The 18270-nt window shown below is 35.8% G+C and overlaps 4 protein-coding genes across 4 annotated transcripts; 1 reads left to right on the forward strand and 3 right to left on the reverse strand.

Annotated features, from left to right (window-relative positions):
* Positions 1-2025: 2025 nt before the first annotated feature.
* Positions 2026-3941, reverse strand: LOC113772266 (anthocyanidin 3-O-glucosyltransferase 2-like). Its single transcript, XM_027316857.1, has one exon. The coding sequence runs from the start codon at positions 3516-3518 to the stop codon at positions 2055-2057; it is 1464 nt and encodes a 487-aa protein (XP_027172658.1). The 5' UTR covers positions 3519-3941; the 3' UTR covers positions 2026-2054.
* Positions 3942-7624: 3683 nt separating this feature from the next.
* LOC113771726 lies at positions 7625-8476 on the forward strand. Its single transcript, XM_027316293.1, has one exon. The coding sequence runs from the start codon at positions 7625-7627 to the stop codon at positions 8474-8476; it is 852 nt and encodes a 283-aa protein (XP_027172094.1).
* A 1169-nt stretch (positions 8477-9645) lies between these two features.
* Positions 9646-11358, reverse strand: LOC113772517 (anthocyanidin 3-O-glucosyltransferase 2-like). Its single transcript, XM_027317130.1, has one exon. It carries the CDS (start codon positions 11356-11358, stop codon positions 9928-9930), a length of 1431 nt encoding a protein of 476 aa, XP_027172931.1. The 3' UTR covers positions 9646-9927.
* A 4254-nt stretch (positions 11359-15612) lies between these two features.
* Positions 15613-17451, reverse strand: LOC113770049 (anthocyanidin 3-O-glucosyltransferase 2-like). Its single transcript, XM_027314397.1, has one exon. It carries the CDS (start codon positions 17304-17306, stop codon positions 15846-15848), a length of 1461 nt encoding a protein of 486 aa, XP_027170198.1. The 5' UTR covers positions 17307-17451; the 3' UTR covers positions 15613-15845.
* Positions 17452-18270: the final 819 nt, after the last annotated feature.

The raw sequence follows: 18270 nt of genomic DNA on the forward strand, positions 1-18270 counted from the left end.
TCCACATATATGTACACATATACACGTATGTATATACACACACATAAACATGTGTATGCGTGCACATCCATGTGTGTGTACGCATGCACACACATATATTTATATGTAAGGATATATATTTACATATATAGTGAACTAGTCAACGTTCAATATTTATCTAGACCACTAAAGTGGGGGAAATTTGGCTAATTTATAAACTTAGGATGAGCCACACTAACATTAAACTAAATTTTTTTTGGAAAAATTTTGAAAGTTGGCTTAATTAGATTTTGCTTTAGGGACCAAATAAATAAACTACCAAATAAGTAACAAAAAGTTTAAGTACCTAATAGACAATTTTATATTATGTAAATTAGTGAATTATTAAAACTTAACCAAAACTATTAAAAAGGCTTAATATGCCTTTTTTAAAAACTTAAAGTGGCAAAATAGACATTAATTAAACTGAACACCGGGGAATAAAACTATAATTAACCTAATATCTAGATTTGGCCTCGAACAATTATTTAGAATCAAATTTATAAGTTGACGGATAGGTACCTTTAAAAGTTAAAAAACCAAACGAGAAACTTTTAGAGTCATTTATAACCTTTGAAGAAGTAAAATAGCTACATTTATTATCTTCGTTCTTTCTGGCACTAGGTGGACATATACCACCGTTGCCAATATTTCTCACCATTGAATTCCACAATTGTACAGCATTTTGTTTTCCATTTCTTTTCTTGTTGACACATTTAGGCTTTACGCGATCCGATGTAACATCAAAGGGTAATTTTCATAGAGCATATTTCTCATGCAAAATTTCTTTCCTAATAATTTTTTTAGCATTGATAAGAAATACTAAAGCTAATAAATGATAATAAAGCATCATAAAAAGTTTCTGATAGGGAGGGTCCTATAAGAATGGGAAGTGAAACACGTACGAACTACAGTTGAAGATAGGATAAAGTGCACATGAGGCCAAATCTTTGTATGGTAGTAACTAGTTGATAATACTGGTTGTGAGCACTTTCTCTCCAAGAAAGAAACCTGTGTCTGAAAACTTCCAAAGCCTAATCAAGGTTATGCTCTTCACTTGAAACCAAAGACTAAGGAACACAAAAGAATCTGAAACCAAAGAAATCAAAAAGAGCCAAACGGAAGAATGCAGGCAATTAAGGCTTCAACTCATATTGTAAAAGCGAGATAGTCGTTTGAGTGTCTACCCAATTTTCTGGCCCATTTAATTGAAATTGAAACAGTTAAATGAGTGCTAAATTAATGTAAGAGTTAAATGTGTCCATAGGAAATTATTGAAAACTGTATGCATTTGTACCATTTGCATCACTAATTTTAATCAAGCACTCATATTCCTAAACCAACTCTCCACGGTTAAACATATACCAAAAACACGTGTCAAGTAGTCAATTGCAGATAACAAATGTTAGTGAAGGCAGGTTTAAAATAACAAACCAATCAAAGAATGCCAAGTCAATTTAAGTTGTTCACATGGCACTTCTTGATGAAGGTAGTTTTATGTCTTTATTTAGTAGTTAGATGTAATGTTTCACTAGAGATAATCCACCCTCCGTAACTTCCCTACTTTCTTCCCAAATTCTTCGACCCTTCTACTGCTTCATTCTCACCATCCAAGACTTCTCTTATCCCTTTCTCTATTTGTTCTGCTTTCGCCAAAGGTTGATGCACATTAGCTTAATTCATTTAGTCCAATCTAATTTCCACTACTATTTTGAACTCTTTCACCAATTGGAAGGGCATTCAATAGTTGCTCCCCAAACAAATTCCATTTTGTAAAGCACTTCTTGGGGTTTATAGGCATGTACGCAATCTATGTCAAAATATAATGTATATTTGCTCCTCATTTTCATAACTAATTAACCGTTTGGAAAAAGATTTGGTAAAATAATCAAATGGAGAGATTGATAAAATCATACACCATAACTTCTTCTATTTTTTTTTTATATGAGCATGTGGTAAACTTCTTCTATTTGATGTGGTAAACAAATATGAGAACAACAGTTTTAATTTGATTTATAAGGTCACAGAAAAAATCCTCAAATTTTTTCATCTTGCGACACTTGATGGTGGTTAGAGCAGATATACTCTATAAAATTGTCCAAGGCCAAATGAGACGATCCACCTTTCTCCATTGCTAGCCGGCTTTTCTCACTAAATTCTTTGATCCTTTTCCTCAATTTATTGTCAACATCCATGAGTTCCTGTATTCCTTTCTCAATTCGTTCTGCTCTGACCAAAGCTTCATCTGGGTTCGATTGGTCGTAATCCAGACTGACTTCCACAGCAATTCCTAACTCTTTGACCAATTGGAACGCATTCAGCTGTTGCTCTGCGTACAACGGCCAAGTGGCAATGGGTACCCCACAGACTATACTCTCCAATACTGAATTCCAGCCACAATGTGACACGAAACCCCCCACAGCCGGGTGTGACAGAATATCCAATTGTGGAACCCATCCCACAACTTTTCCAGTTGAAGCCGTTCTGTTCAAGAAACCATCTGGCAAAACATGTTCATGATTCTCGTACTCCCTGGCCAATCCTCCAATGTTGGCCGGTGGCTGACGAAGAACCCAAATGAATCTATACCCAGATTGCTCTAAGCCGTATGCTATTTCGTGCACTTGATCTGACTGGAAAGCTCCCGAGCTTCCAAAGCAGAGAAAAACTACAGAATTTTCAGGCTGACAATCCAGCCAATTCATTAGTTCTGAATTGTCATTTGTAGATTGAGTCTTGATTTGGGATCTACTCAGAATTGGCCCAACAGGATAAATTGGTGGCAGTTTTGAGTTACCATAGGAAGAAGATTTGATTGAAAATGATTGAATAGCATAAGTTTCAAGATCGGCAAAGGTGTTCACTATAATGCCTTTTGTCCTCCTGTATGCACGAACCAATAACAGGACCCCGCTTGACCAATATTCCTTGATGATTGCTAGTTTTGGTAGCACTGTGATTGGTACCGGGTTGGCAAAACATGGGACAGTGAAGTCCATCCCAGTTTTCACAAGCTCCGGTATCTCCTTTTGATCCTCATCTTCAAGGGATTGAAAATGTAATACAAGACCAAGAAAAGCAGCACTAGAGGTGAAGAATAAGTAGGTAGGAACTCCAAGCTCCTCAGCTACATCAACCATAGCCATGCACGACAAGTCTAATAAGAATCCTGATAAATGATTAATTTTTGAGGCTATTCGTCTTACATGAATTTTCTGATAATCAATGAGTTGCTGCAAGAAGCCTTGCCAGAGTGTGTGATTCCAGTCAGAGGTATCTTCCGGAGTTGGAAGGTCTTGGTAGTCGAGGCGCTCGACGTTGGTGCTAGCGATCAGAGACTGGATTTTGGTGGTGCCTTCAGGGTCAATTGACATTTTCATGATAAGGGCTGTGATTGATAGTTGATTGTTTCTTTGAAGCATGACCTTCGCCAACTCTAGAGCTTGTGTTAGATGTTCCATTATAGGTGAAACCACCATCACTAGTGCAACTTTCTCCATTGGTGAGAAAGAATTGGAAACAGATTCAAGAAAGGAAGAGCCTGAAAGAAATGTAACTCTTGTAGGCCCTCAAATATCGAAAACAAGTTGCAACGCTGTTGTGAACAAACGAGGAAGACGAACAACTTCCCGAGGCCAGAAATGAAGTAACTAAAGGACTAGGGAGGCTACTTTTCTTTTACTAAACTTTCTTATTGTTTGCTGGTTACAACAAACGTAAAGCCCTTTAAATAAGCCAAAGCAACAGCCAAGTTCGCCATATCGGTCGGTTCCGAGTTGACTCGCCCGAGTCAACCGGAACGGCAGCTATCAGTACCATACCAACATCTGAATCACTTGTTTGATCAGGATTGGAGTTAACTCGGGTTGACTCGGTTGATATTGACCGAGTCAACTCAGATCGACAAGAAATTGGCAAAACTCGCTGAGTTTGGCCGAGTCAAATCGTGAGTCAAATAACCAAAGTCCATGACGGCAGACAAATCAATCACAAGCAAAGTCCAAAAGCATTCGATCAGCATAGATATAAATAGGGCTGAGAGTTTAGCTTCGAGTTTCAACAAATTCTCCCTCCCTAACTGCTAAAGAAGCGAGTATTCTAAACAAATATTTCATCACCTGGACTTCAGAGAAAGCCAACTCTGGCTGGTAATCAAGTTTTCTCATCAATCTCTACTGATAGATCCAAGAACCTTTCGTACTTGAGGCCATTTGGCAAAAATTTTTCTCGTTGTCGGATCCGTCTTACAAGTGCTGCTACTCGGGCTCGGATTTGCAGTGAATCAACTTCTAAAGCATTGCAATGGTGAACACCCACAAATAGAGTGGGAAAGTGGGTTTTGAGGAGGATAGTAAATGGATGGAAAAGTAGAGTTAGGGATGCAGGCAAAAAAGAGATGCGGATCAATTGGAGAAGATGAGAACCTTTTTTCGGATGGAAGGGAAGACGACAATATTTTTATGTGGGGATTGGTTTTAGACTTACTTACAAAGTACCCCTGTAATTATGAATCGGTAGCAAATTTCCCCCTATATTTACAAAAAAAAATTTGCTTTTAATACTATATATTAATAATTAGAGTAGCACCACTTTCTTGAAATACTTACCTAGTATTTATGTTAACATAGGTTTTTTCAAATTTAATTTGATAGTTGTACTGGTTATAGTATTTTTTTTTAGTAATTTTTCTAATTTTTTTTAAAAGCTTTATATGCTCTAACTTGCGTATCACCCAATATTTAATCGATATATTACGACGGATGTGGAACAACCGTGATCACGACCCGTGACGGCAAACCATGGCAACAACTAAAACCGACACGCAGTTGAACACCCAAACCAGCCAATCAGAATATATCCTAAATAAATCCTATTCTGGCTTAAAATATCAAAACGCATATCGACTCAGAAGCCTCCTAAACAGGAAAACAGATGTTGTAGGAAATTTGAAAATAGAAAATAGACATGGTTTAACTACAATTCTCCAACCAAAATTGGTGCTCCACACTTCTTTAGGGAGAGTTTGTAAAATCATCCAGACTAACAATCCACCCTTCCAATCCTAATGGTGTCGTTAGCCGTTGGCCATATTCTTGTGCAGTCCGTTCGTCTCTTCTTTCTATTGCATTCAAATGGCTTCAGTTAACAATGTTTTGTTGCCAAATGCAGACATAACGGTTTTGCAAGATTACTACCAATGATCACTTACTGTTATTTTGGGCCGGACGGATGTTAGCAGTTGGTATCACTGGTTACATATAGAGCTAGCGAGCTATTGTTGATTACTTTTCTTCCCATGGTGCAGGCCCGCTGTTAGCAGCATGCATCAATGGTTAAATTGAACGCTATTGTTTATCGCTAGTGCCTATCGATAATATTATCAGCCCTGATGCATGGCATAGGTACAAAATTTGAATTTAAATTCTATATTTTGCAAACATAGCATTTATTTAGACCCAGAAAAGTATGAAAATAATGTGATCCCTAATGCATGACATAAGTACAACATTTGAATTTAATTTTAAAATTTGCAACTATAGCATACATTTACACCCAGGAAAGTTTGAAAATGACACATACTGTGATTCTGATCATTGCTAATGACTATTTTTTATTATTATCATATCTCTTTACCCCTATCTTTGAGATATTTCACCTGCTAATTTGTAGATACTCAATTATTTGAGGACCTATTCGCAGTTGCAATAGCTTATCAAGAAGCACTTCAACAGTTAAGCATTTTATCAATGTACTTCTTAAGTGTTTAATCGTATTGTTTGGATAGATACTTGCATAAGTACCTTTTTTTCTAGTTGATAATACATAAGTTTGAATTTCTAAAACATATTTATCTCTCCATTTAGTTAAAAATTTATAATAAAATTGTTAAAGTTATTTTTTATTTTTTTAAACATAAAAATTGTTCTAAAAGCACCATTTTTGAATTTATACCAAAAATACTTTAATGGCCAAAATTTTGCTCCTGAATCGTGGGAATGATGCTCACTAAACACGTAAAAGTGTATTTAAAAGATAAAAGTACTTTTTTAGCAAAAGAACCGCAATCCCAAACAAGACCTATAATCTCAAGTGATATAAATAAATTAGAGGGAGTGTTATATTTGTTTGGAACTTCAACTTAAGGTTATAGAGGTGTGTTACCTAACTATTATTCTTGCACCTACTAATGTATTTGCTATCATAAAGTTTTATCTTTTTTTGTTTTTAAATTCGTATTAGGTTGAAACTTCAGCAGATAAACTCTGCAGAATGTCACTTCCATCTTAACTAGTAATTTCGTATTCGTACGTTTTTGTATCTTCAAGTCAATCATCTCTCTCACGAAAAGTAAGTTGTTTTAATTGAGAATTCTTCTGCATTCTCTAACACTAACCTTTGCAAAATTAATTCCAACAAGCTCACTATATTAGGATTTTATTACATTGTGATACCAAACATAAAAGTTCAAAATTGATTGCATGATAGATCATAAATCAATGTTGGAGAAAATTCATGGAATGTATGAAAAAAAGTGTAATTTGTATATTTGGGTCTTAATTATGTCCACATTCTTATGGCCTAATTCTTGTATGTACTTGAATATGTTTACAGCCTTTAGTAGTTCTCCAAAATAGCTGTTTTGTGGAATCAATCTCCATTGTGTGTGTGTGTGTGTGTGTGTGTGTGTTTTTTTTTAAGTTAGATAACAAAAAATGAAAAAATTGGTTTAAATAAGTAAAGTTGAATTAAACATTCAGCTTCATATATAGAAAGTTAACTGCCAATTTTCTCTCCTTAACTTTTTTACTCCTTTATATGAAAAATTGATCAATCTTCTACTAATGTTTATCCAGAGCTGGCCTGAACTAAAACTTTCCATATGCTTTCTGCAGACTGCCTTTTAATTTTTTTTTTTTTAAAAAAAAGACCCTCCTAACATGGTTAATGGTTTCCCCCCACACCCCCCCCCCCCTCCTCCTCGCTAGTTATATTAGAAGCAGGATTTCCTTTTTCTATAACTGCACAAGCTAAGTTTTGCTACTGTTCTAGAAGACTAGGAACTTATGCGTGTATCGTATTCGTCCCATCCGTTTGCTCTCTCTTGTTAATTCTAGAAGACATTGACGTGAAACAAAAGTAGCACTTAGTATAGTTAGTAATCACGCACTTCACTTTTATATTAGGTTTCACACTATAAATACAAACATTGACATTTATTGACCCCCAAATAAATGCAAATAAAGTTATTTATTTACACAAACCCTTTTTTTTGCATGCATATCCACCAGCTTTTCCCCTAGATTCTTTTCTGACAGGACATACAATAAATATATCTGCAAATAACTGAAACACATTTTTCTTTCTTTATTAAAATGTTCTAGATATCATCTTGCTCTAGAAGCATTTGATCCAGCCATTGTCCTGACCTCTTGTTCTTTCCCTTCTTTTCCCCCAGTTGACTAATACGCGGCTTAAATTATACCTATCCGTCGTCTAGACATGCATATTTATTAAATCCTCCCGAACAAGCAAATCATCATTTGTGTCCACCAAGCATTTTATCCTTCTCCTTTCTTATTACACTACTCTCCAATTCTCAACCAAAATGGATGATGATACCAAGAACAAAACTCCTCATCTCCAAGATGATCACCATCAGCTAGCTGCGGCAGAAACAGAAGAAGCAGATGAAGCCCTTTCCCTTAGCGGGCTTATCTTAAACTCGGATGAAATCGAGGTCCAAGATCGAAGAAGATCATCCTTTTCTGATCCATCAGAGCTTTTCGAGTTCTTGAGCGACAAAAACTCCCAGATGTCGCATGCAGAAGATATCATTTTCTGCGGTAAGCTTATGCCATACCAAGAAAACCCCTCTCGTCTGCCCAATGTTCACAATTTCCACAAGCATCATCAACTCACAAGACATGAGAAACAACAAAGCTTCCATCGTAGAAGATCCGAGTCGTTAAGTGACCTAAAAACCAGCCTGTCCAACAGTGCTAGAAGAAACCAGCATCAGTTCATGAGGACTAGCCGGTCTTTAGACTACCGAAAGTTGTATGGAAACAAGTACAATTCCCCCTCGGCAGCGGGCGCTTTCGCCAGGGCTGAAAAAGTAGAGATTGAGCGGAGCTCGTCGACGAGAAGTTCGAACAAAGGTTTTAATGCAACTGGGATGAAAGAAAAGACTGCAAGACCAAGGTGGTACATGATGTTTGGGCCTGTGAAGTTTCCACCGGAGATGGCTTATCAAGATATAAAGAGCCGGCAAGTGCGGCAGAGTCCCGGAAGTTTGTTTACGTCATTGGAGTCCCGCGAGAAGGCCATTGCCAACCGGCCGCAAGATCGGAGATGGTCCGGCTCTTGGGATTTGCTTAGGGTATTAAGCTGTAAGGGCCATGCAAGTGTAGCTGTAACGGCGTCGTTTGGCTGCCTGCAGGCGCAGCACAGTATTTGAATATGTTCTACTTTCATTGATTCTCACTTCGCATCCTTAACATTCAATTTGACGGTTTACAATCTAAAGTTATCAATTATTTGCCATGTTGCATGTCAAAAGTTTACTTTAAACCATTTCTACCCAAAAATTAACATTTTATTTCAAATTACCATGACGTAGTGAACTATTAAAGAGTGTAGTGCACATTATGCCCCTATCGACTAGTCCATCTTTATTTCATATTGCTTAGGAATCCCAAAGAAGTCAGTGAATTCGTGCGTCTTGTCTACTTTAATTTCTTCAACTATGATTTTATTGGTTGATTTGGAATATTTTGATAGCTTTGTATGGTACAAGTGTCTAAAATAAAAGTTAGCGTATGAATGAACATATCCATATTAATAATACAACTAGTGGTTAATGCACATTCTACGTGTTTACATTTCAAATAATTTCTAGCTTGCAAAACTTACCATCTTCTCTATATGGTAATGAACACGAGAATATGAAATTGATAAAATCAAAGACACCCTCTTTTATTAATTTTCCATAGGATTTTCTTTTTCTTATTCTTCTTGGACTAGTATCCATTTCCATATATATTCTTTGCTTTATTAGACTTTAAGTTCAAAAATATTGTTGATGACAATATTAACAACAAAAATAAAATCAGCCAGATTTTGTAAACATAGTATTAAGCTAGTTATTTGTTAAAGAGTAGGTTTTTATTCTTTAAATTTACGTACATTAGTAGAAGGGGGTGGGAAAGAAAGGGAGAGTTGGGTTGGATTGTAAGTAAGAGGTTTTGGGTTCAAGTCTTCTCACTTACCAAAAAAAAAAATTGTAGATTATGAGAGGGATAGTGCTATCATTTTTTAGTTGGTCAAAGTAGTCAAGTATTGAATACTTGATCAAAACTATTGGAAAGGACTAATATGCCTTATTTCTAATTTTACTTTGGTTCTTTTACAAAGAAATAGCTGCTTTGTCGCAATTTGATAGAATTTGATCCTAGCACCAACCATGGAACATGAAAACGGTAGCTCCGTTTCATTGGATTTAGTAGGCACCAATCAGAATGCTACTGGTGTAATGTCCAAATACTTGTTCTCACTTGCATAACAAAAAAGCAATAAAATGTAGAACATTAGAAACCAGATCTGTGCATTACAAGATTTAGGACTATTTTATTACAAGAGTTCATGCTTCGTTTTCAAAAAACAAGAAAAATCAAAATCAATTAAACAATCCCTTTGGAAATTGAATACAAGTGAAGATCCACTGTCCAAAAGCTCTTGAAAAACCAAATCCTGTCTTACATTCTCGGAACTAAATAATTAAAGAAAGGACCATAATGATGCAGTTAATTCTTCAAGTCCAACACCATTATTTTTTCCATACTTTCTTGAAAGATCATAGAGCACATTATGAAACAAAATTGGTAGGATTTAAGGGTCTTAGCTGGGAACCTAGGACCCATTCTGGAAGATTCTGCATATGGTCTGCATGAGATTCTCAAAGCACAAATGAGATGATCCACCTTCCTGCACAGCTGCCCTGCTTTTCCCACTGATTTCTTGAACCCTTTTCCTTACTTCATTCTCACCATCCATGAGTTGCCTTACTCCTTTCCCAATTTGCTCTGCTTTCACCAATTGATGCTGCATTGCTTCATTGTAATCCAAGCTAATCTCCGCAGCTATTCCCAACTCTTTGACCAATTGGAATGCATTCAACTCTTGCTCTGCAGCCAAAGGCCATGTCGCAATTGGCACACCACACCATATACTCTCCAATATAGAATTCCACCCACAATGTGACACAAATCCTCCCACAGCAAAGTGTGACAATACAGCCAATTGTGGCACCCAACCAACAACTTTTCCAATCGAAGCCGTTCGATCCAAAAACCCTTCAGGCAGCACAAGCTCCACATTCTCATACTCAGTAGGAAATCCTCCTTTCTCTTTTGGGGGTTGCCTCAGAACCCAAAGGAACCTTTGGCCGCTTTGCTCCAACCCATTGGCTATTTCCTTCACTTGATCCAATTGGAAGCTTCCTAAACTTCCAAAGCTCAGAAGAACCACTGATTTGGCTGGCTGATTATCCAGCCATTCCATTATTTCTGATTGGTTTTTAATCTTTGATTCGAACCTGTTCAGAATCGGCCCGATGGGATAGATTTGTGGAACCCCCGACTTTCCATAAGCTGAACCTTTCAAGAAAGATTTGAGAGCATAATCTTCAAGCGCGGCGAATGTGTTCACTATGATGCCCTTGGCCCTTCTGTACTGTTGTGCCCACTTGTGCATCCTAATTGACCATTGTAGCTTGTCAGTTATGATAATAGGCAGGACGCTGACAGGAATTGGTTGAAGAAAACAAGGTGCAATCAATTCTTTACTTGTTTTGAACAGTTCAATTGTATCTTGGTTATGATCATCTTGGAGGGATTGGACATAGAGCATAAGACCAATAAAAACAGCACCAGAAGTGCAAAAAATGTAGCTAGGAACCTGAAATTCATCAGCTACATCAATCATGGTTGTGGTCATCACATCAAGTAAGAATCCACAGAGACCTTTGATTTTAGAGACGTATTCTCTGACATGAAGTTTCTGAAATTCTAGTAGCTGATTTACGAACAGCCCTCTATGGGATGTCCAGTTATCTGTGTTTTCTGGTTGGGGGAGGTGGTGGAAATGGAGGCGTTCGACATTGCAGCCGTCGATGAAGGTTTGGATTTTGTTGGTGCCTTGGGGATCAATAGGCACCTTAATGACCAGAAGTGAAATTGAGAGTTGATTGTTTTTCTCAAGTATCAGTTTGGCTAATTGTATAGATTGTGTCAAATGGCCAATTAAAGGTGCAACAATGGCCACCAGCACAGGTTTGTCCATTGGACACTAAAAAGAAGAGGCCAAATGCAGCTTTCCGGATACACTCAACAAAGGTTTGAGCAATATTCCTTCCCATCCCATCCCGTTTATATAGAAACTGCTCATGTCTAATGTGGTTTTGTGCTAGACATGGCCACAGTTTCAAAACCACCGGTTACGACGGTTTTGATTTTTTTTGAAAGATGGAACTTGAATCGGTCGTTACATGGACCGTCACGGTTCTTAAACCTCCAATTTCGGTATGATTTGATTTCGATTTCTTTCGATTATGGTTCTAATTCTTCTAATCATACTTAAACACTTGCTGTTAAAATTTTGATTCTAAGAAAATATGACAATAAATGTAGAAAAAAATAAGAACTTTATTGTATTATCATGTGCAAGGTCAAAGAAAAAATGATGAAATTTTTATATAAAAAAAAATACCTCATTGTTAATTAGATTGGATTGTCTTGAAAATAAATTAGTTATGGGTTTAAACTTACTAATGAGATGGGAACAAAAATTATTGGATTGAAATTGGGACGGGTGGTGTTAGGTGTTGACTATTGATATTGAATTCTAAACTGGCCAAATAAGTTTAGCTAGTAAATATTCTTTTAGATAGTTTGAACGGCACTTAAACCACTGGTTTTAGTTCCGATTCAAACTTTTGGGAAACTTAAATCTGAAAATTTAGTCATGATTATGGTTTCAGCTCTCAAAATTTGGATCTGATACCAATTCAATAAAATGCCGATTCGGTTCCGATTTAAATCTAGATTGTGACAACCCCTATTTTGTGCTTCCTCAATGAGAAAAAAAGAGAAAGATTAGAGGAATCTACTATTGCAACATATGTTTCAACACAAAGGAATATTCTAACAAATATATACATGGCATGTCTAACTAATTGTCAATATGTTGTGGATGAATTGGTAATAACTTGGCTCTTGTGTTGAATGCATTTTGCTTTGAATATCGCTGCCAGTTAAAGGACCATCGTTGCGTACCGCTCTCTACCTCTTATTTTCTTCAATTTCTCTCTACCACTTCATCTTTTCAAAAGCCTTTTCTTAGAGATGGAGACCACTCCCATGGATCTCATTTTGTTTTTTTTTTTTTCTAATAAAGTCTCTTCTATGTTTTCTTAGCGAGCATCCTCTGTTTCTCCTAAGGATTCTTAGTGAGAATTTTCTATTCTTCTTGAGATTCCTATGGAGATTTTTGTGTTTTTTTTTGTTGTTAGATCTAAATTTATTTCAAATTTGGATGTTAGATCCGAAATTTTTTTGGATCTTGGACATATTCCGACGGGCTTTATCCTCACTACTAGAGTTTAAAACCATCGATTAATAGATTTGGCGATTACAACATTTACAGAAGGGAACTGTAACGATTTATCTGTTAAAAGAAAACTTGAAATTTCTTGTATTTTTCAAATTTGTTCATAATTGTTGAAATCTATTATATCTATTAAATTGCAGATCTATAATTTCTAATGCATGTTTAATCTGCCATTAGAATAGTGATGTAGATCAAATTATGCTAGACGATTTTTAATAATTTATTAATAAATTTTCTTTTTATCAAAAAAAAGGATCATCGATAGGTGATTTATAAGAACTACGGTAAGTCGTCTAGTGACATATCTTGAACTTAGTAAATATCACCTACTCCTAAACTTTTGTCAAACAAATAATAAAAGTTAAAGACAAAATTAACTTCAGGAAAAAAAGGTGAAGGACTATGTTGGCCATTTCTCCAATAAAAAATGTCTAACTAATCAATCAATTGGAGTGAATACGTAATGCAGGAACTAATCAGTGTTCATTGCGGTCAACCAAATCTTACGCAAATCACAATCAATATTTGGCATTGGAAGGTGTGGCCAAGATTATCTTTGCTCGTCTTAACTTCAGGTTCTCTCCCGCCTTGGGTCAAGGACGCCGGCTTACTCCTCTCCACAGACAGCGGTAGACAATTTGGAAAAGATCACTCTCTTTCGTGGGAATTGTAAGTTGAATTTGATTACTTCCTCACTTCCTCATTTACAGTTGAAATTTAGAGTGTTTGCCATATAAATCTCCAAACACTCCTTGCTTGCGTAATTGATTACCCAAATGCTGAAAAGTAAAACCAACGTCAGGAACTACTTAATTTAGCCTGCAAAATTACTATTGTTGCACTTTGTCTAAGTGATGTTGATCATTGAAAAATGTGTAAAGAGAATATTTTAAAAAAAAATCCCTTAAAATTTGCAATCAAACGGGACCTTGTTAAATTGCTGTATTATCATAAATTCAAACTAAATAAGCATTGATGTATATTTAAAGTTGGGATAATTTCACAAACCTCCCTTGAGGTTTTTAACAATTACAAAGAGCTCCCTTCAGATATTAAAAATTACATATACCTCCCCCTACTTTTACTGTTCAGTGACAATATAGGTTCAACAAGATAGATTTCCTTACAAAAATCCTAAATTGCCCTTTTGCACAAAACTAAGAAAGAGCAATATAGTATACTCAATTATTTTCTTCATACTTAGCATAAATCAACAAGCCCAATCCCTAACAACCATCCACGTATAAATTCTAAAATCAAGTAGTTGTCCAAAAAACTTCAAATTGTATATACAATATCAATATTTGCCATGTAAAAAAAACACATACACACACGTAAAAACTCCATTGACAACTAATTTTATACCCCAAAATTAAATATCAATGCTCCAATACCTTTTCAATATAAGCTAATCTGACCTAAAATCGCCACTACAACCCTTATATAGTTTTAAAAATATTAATATCTCAAAAGTAGAGAATAAATTCTACCTCCACAATAAAATCATAACAAAAAAAGTTCTAATCCAATGAAAGAAATCCTTATGTAATTATTGACATTATATAAAAGTTTTTCTTGACAACAAACAAAATATTATAAATTCCACATCTTTAATTCTTCTTCCTATTTATATCATCAATTTCATTATTTATTTATCTATCACTGTGAGTTTCTTCATTTTCTTCTAATTCAACACATAATCCACTCTCTCTGTTAATTTTGCAACTTCAATTTGCTAATATCCACAAATTTGAAGATAATAAAAAGAGGGAATATTAATTAGAAAAAAGAGGAGCGAAAATAGACAAGAGATAGAAAAGAATATATGTTTTTGGATTTTGTAAATTTATTGCCTTAAATTTAAAATTGTCTATCAAGTGGAGGGAATTATAGGTATTTTACTATGCCAAGGGAGGTAAGTAAAATTTTTTAAACATGAGGAGAACTGGGTGAAATTATCAAAAACCTCAAGGGAGGTTTCTGTAATTATCCCTTTAAATTTCAAAATTATGCACTATCAAATACTAGAAGTCTAGAAGGACCTGTGCACGTAACGCTCCAAAACAGTAAGTGCGAAACAGGGCCAAATTAATGGATGGTTGAGGATAGCCAACTTTCTTTTGCCTCTAAAACAATTCTCTGAACACGAGTAGCTCATAGTCCACACAATTTTTCTAAGTACAAAACTCAAGTAAAACAAGTAAGGATTTCATTTTCAATATTATTTTGGAAGATGTGCATCTTCGAAATTTAAAATACTAAAAGACTGATTCGATTACAATAATAAACAATCCTTAGACAAATAAGAGAGTTGGTACAGACCTTATTCTATTTCTTAAATACTTGACAGACCAAGGGCATTTGCACTTTCAATACGGCAACCATAGTTAATTGTATGTGGTCCATACCAGCCTACATCAACTTGCTTTAAAGATAAATATATCCTTTTTGCCCTTTTAGTTCAAGGGAACTCTAAAAGAGGCCACAAATTTACCAAACATGAATTCGAACTCAAACTCGTTGAACTTTCGATATAAAAGTCGAACTCGAGTTCAACCTCAAATTCGGTTCCAGTTAAACTCGAACTCTAACCTATTCGACCTTAAAAATATATATAAATAATTATTTTATTTTTAAAAAAATAAATAAATAAATCATTTCATTTTTAATAAAAATAAAAATATTAGGGATATATATATATATATTTGAGTTAATTCACGAGTTAACGAGTTGAATTTTTCTATATTCTATTCGAATTCGATAGTTCGATTTGATCGGCTTGAACATGACTCAAACTCGATATTGACCAAGTTTGAATCAAGTTTTGACCAAGTCGGCTCGCGAGCATGATTCTTTTGCAATCCGAGTAAGAATCAACTAATTAATTTCTAATCATACCCACAAAGAAACTAGTTAATCTCTCAGGTATAAGGAAACTAGTTAATCTCTAAGGTACAAGGAATAAAACTACGCAAAAATATTTTCATCCTAAACAATAATTGTGATCACGCTTCCCATTGAGCATGAGAAGAAATGATGCCTTCGGATATGCCTCTAAAGTTCTATAAGGATGTTTTAATCGCTTCAATTGATTCTCGTCTAAAGTATTTGATAGACGAATTTCAGCACGCCTTCAGGCACTTTAAAATCAACTGTGTTGTTTAAATTTTGGCATTCGAAACCGCGCCTTCACCTCTCCATTTGTGGGATCCGCTGCAAATAGTCTGTACAAGATTCTCAAAGCACAGATGAGATGATCCATTTTCCTGCACAGCTGCCCTGCTTTTCTCACTAAACTCTTTGACCCTTTTCCTCATTTCATTGTTACCATCCATGAGGTCCATTACTCCTTTCCCAATTTCCTCTGCTCTCAGCAATTCTTGATGCTCCTTTGCCTCATTGTAATCCAAGCTAATCTCCACAGCTATTCCCAACTCTTTGACCAATTGGAATGCATTCAACTGTTGCTCTGCAGCCAAAGGCCATGTAGCAATTGGCACACCACACCATATACTCTCTAATATAGAATTCCACCCGCAATGTGACACAAATCCTCCCACAGCAGGGTGTGATAATACAGCCAATTGTGGCACCCAACCAACAACTTTTCCAATGGAAGCCGTTCGATCCAAAAACCCTTTGGGCAGCACAAGTTCAACATTCTCATACTCATCAGGAAATCCTCCTTTCTCTGTTGGAGGCCGCCTCAGAACCCAAAGGAACCTGTGGCCGCTCTGCTCCAGCCCACTAGCAATCTCTTTCACTTGATCTAAATCAAAACTTCCCAAACTTCCAAAGCTGACAAGTACCACTGAATTCTGTGGCTGTTTATCCAGCCATTCAATTGTTTGTGAATGGCTTTTTAAATTCATTTCGGACCTGTTTAGAATAGGCCCAACCGGATAAATTTGTGGTAGTCCTGACTTGCCATAAGCTGAATCTTTCAAGAAAGAATTGAGAGCATGATCTTCGAGCTCAGAAAATGTGTTCATAATCACGCCCTTTGGCTTTCTGTAATATTGGTACCTGCGCATCCTCACTGACCACTGTAGCTTATCAGTTGTGGCAGTTGGCAGCACGCTGATCGGAACCGGTTGAACAAAAGAAGGTACAATCAATTCTTCACTCGTTTTGAACAATTCAATGGTATCCTGATTATGATCATCCTGCAGGGATTGAACATGGAGCATGAGACCAAAATATGCAGCACCAGAAGTGCAAAAGATGTAGCTAGGAACCTGAAATTCCTCAGCTACATCAATCGAAGTTGCTGTGCCAAAGTCAAGTATGAAGCCAGAGAGACCTTCGATTTTTGAGGCAATTTCTCTGACATGAGGTTTCTGGAACTCTACTAGTTGATTCATGAACAACCCTCTATTTGATGACCAGTTATTGGTGTTTTCCGGCGTCGGAAGATGGTGGAAGTGGAGGCGTTCGACACTGCAGCCGCTTATGATGTTCTGGACTTTGATGGTGCCTTCAGGATCAATGGGCACCTTCATGACTAGAACTAGAACTGAGAGTTGATTGTTTTTCTCAAGCATGAGCTTGGCTAATTGGACGGATTGTGCCAAATGGCCCATTACTGGTGCAGCAATGAACACTAACACAGATTTCTCCATTCTAGACTTGTAACAGAGCTGAATAATCAATAATCAAGAAATTTTTTGTGCAATTTTTAGTAACCGATACTCTGCATCATCTCAATTATATAGACTAGTGGCGAATAAAAAAATGGGCAAAATACACTTTATCTTTTTATGATTTAGTGCTTTTTCATATGATTTAGTGCTTTTTCACACAAGCCGTTGGTAAGTTTGTTGAAACCAAAATTGGATGAGGACAATAAGAAAAATCTTACAAAACAACATAAAAAATTAACACAAAACCCACCTTAATGTAATTCAACCATGTACTGTATAGGTAGTCAATGCTTGCTCAGTGGTGGGAATGAATATGTGGCCAAGGTTATTTTTGCTGTCGTAACTCCGAGCCTTGTCTCTTTCACGATTCTTTGGAATTGGAAGTGTTCTTTCTGGTAGAAAGGGGAAGGCAATTTGAATTAGATTACCAAATTTTCATGGGAATGACAATTCGTTTATAGAAAAAATCATTTCATTTAACAAATTTACACTACAGCAGAAAATACATTAAATAAATATGATACGAAACATAAAAATCTGAAATCAATAGATACAACAAATCTAAAAAATCAATATAAACAAAAATAACAATTATACTCCTATATATCTTCCATCCGGATAAATCACTATAGTCCAATATATCTGTGCATGTCTGGTGACAGTCAAATTTGATTTAAACTAGTTCAAGTTCAAAGAGATATTTATATCTGACAATAATAGAGAAATTGCAGATATGAGAAACCAAATTCTAGATCTACAAAATCTCAAATTTCACAAAAAATATAAAAACTAAAAAAAACTCTTACAAGGAAAAACTTGAAAGAGAATAAAACTGTCGTTAGTATAATTTAGAAGAGAAGAAACTCTCACTAGAAGATCTTAAGAGAGAAAAATCTTTCACTAGAAAATCCTTTGCGAGAATTTATTCAAATAAGAGAAACTA

Source organism: Coffea eugenioides, chromosome 5 (genome assembly GCF_003713205.1).
Source record: "Coffea eugenioides isolate CCC68of chromosome 5, Ceug_1.0, whole genome shotgun sequence".
Classification (NCBI taxonomy): Eukaryota; Viridiplantae; Streptophyta; class Magnoliopsida; order Gentianales; family Rubiaceae; genus Coffea; species Coffea eugenioides.

What these genes read in the sequence shown, in the direction of transcription:
- LOC113770049 (XM_027314397.1), bottom strand. Translation starts at nt 17,306, where the DNA reads ATGGAGAAATCTGTGTTAGTGTTCATTGCTGCACCAGTAATGGGCCAT.
- LOC113772517 (XM_027317130.1), bottom strand. Translation starts at nt 11,358, where the DNA reads ATGGACAAACCTGTGCTGGTGGCCATTGTTGCACCTTTAATTGGCCAT.
- LOC113771726 (XM_027316293.1), top strand. Translation starts at nt 7,625, where the DNA reads ATGGATGATGATACCAAGAACAAAACTCCTCATCTCCAAGATGATCAC.
- LOC113772266 (XM_027316857.1), bottom strand. Translation starts at nt 3,518, where the DNA reads ATGGAGAAAGTTGCACTAGTGATGGTGGTTTCACCTATAATGGAACAT.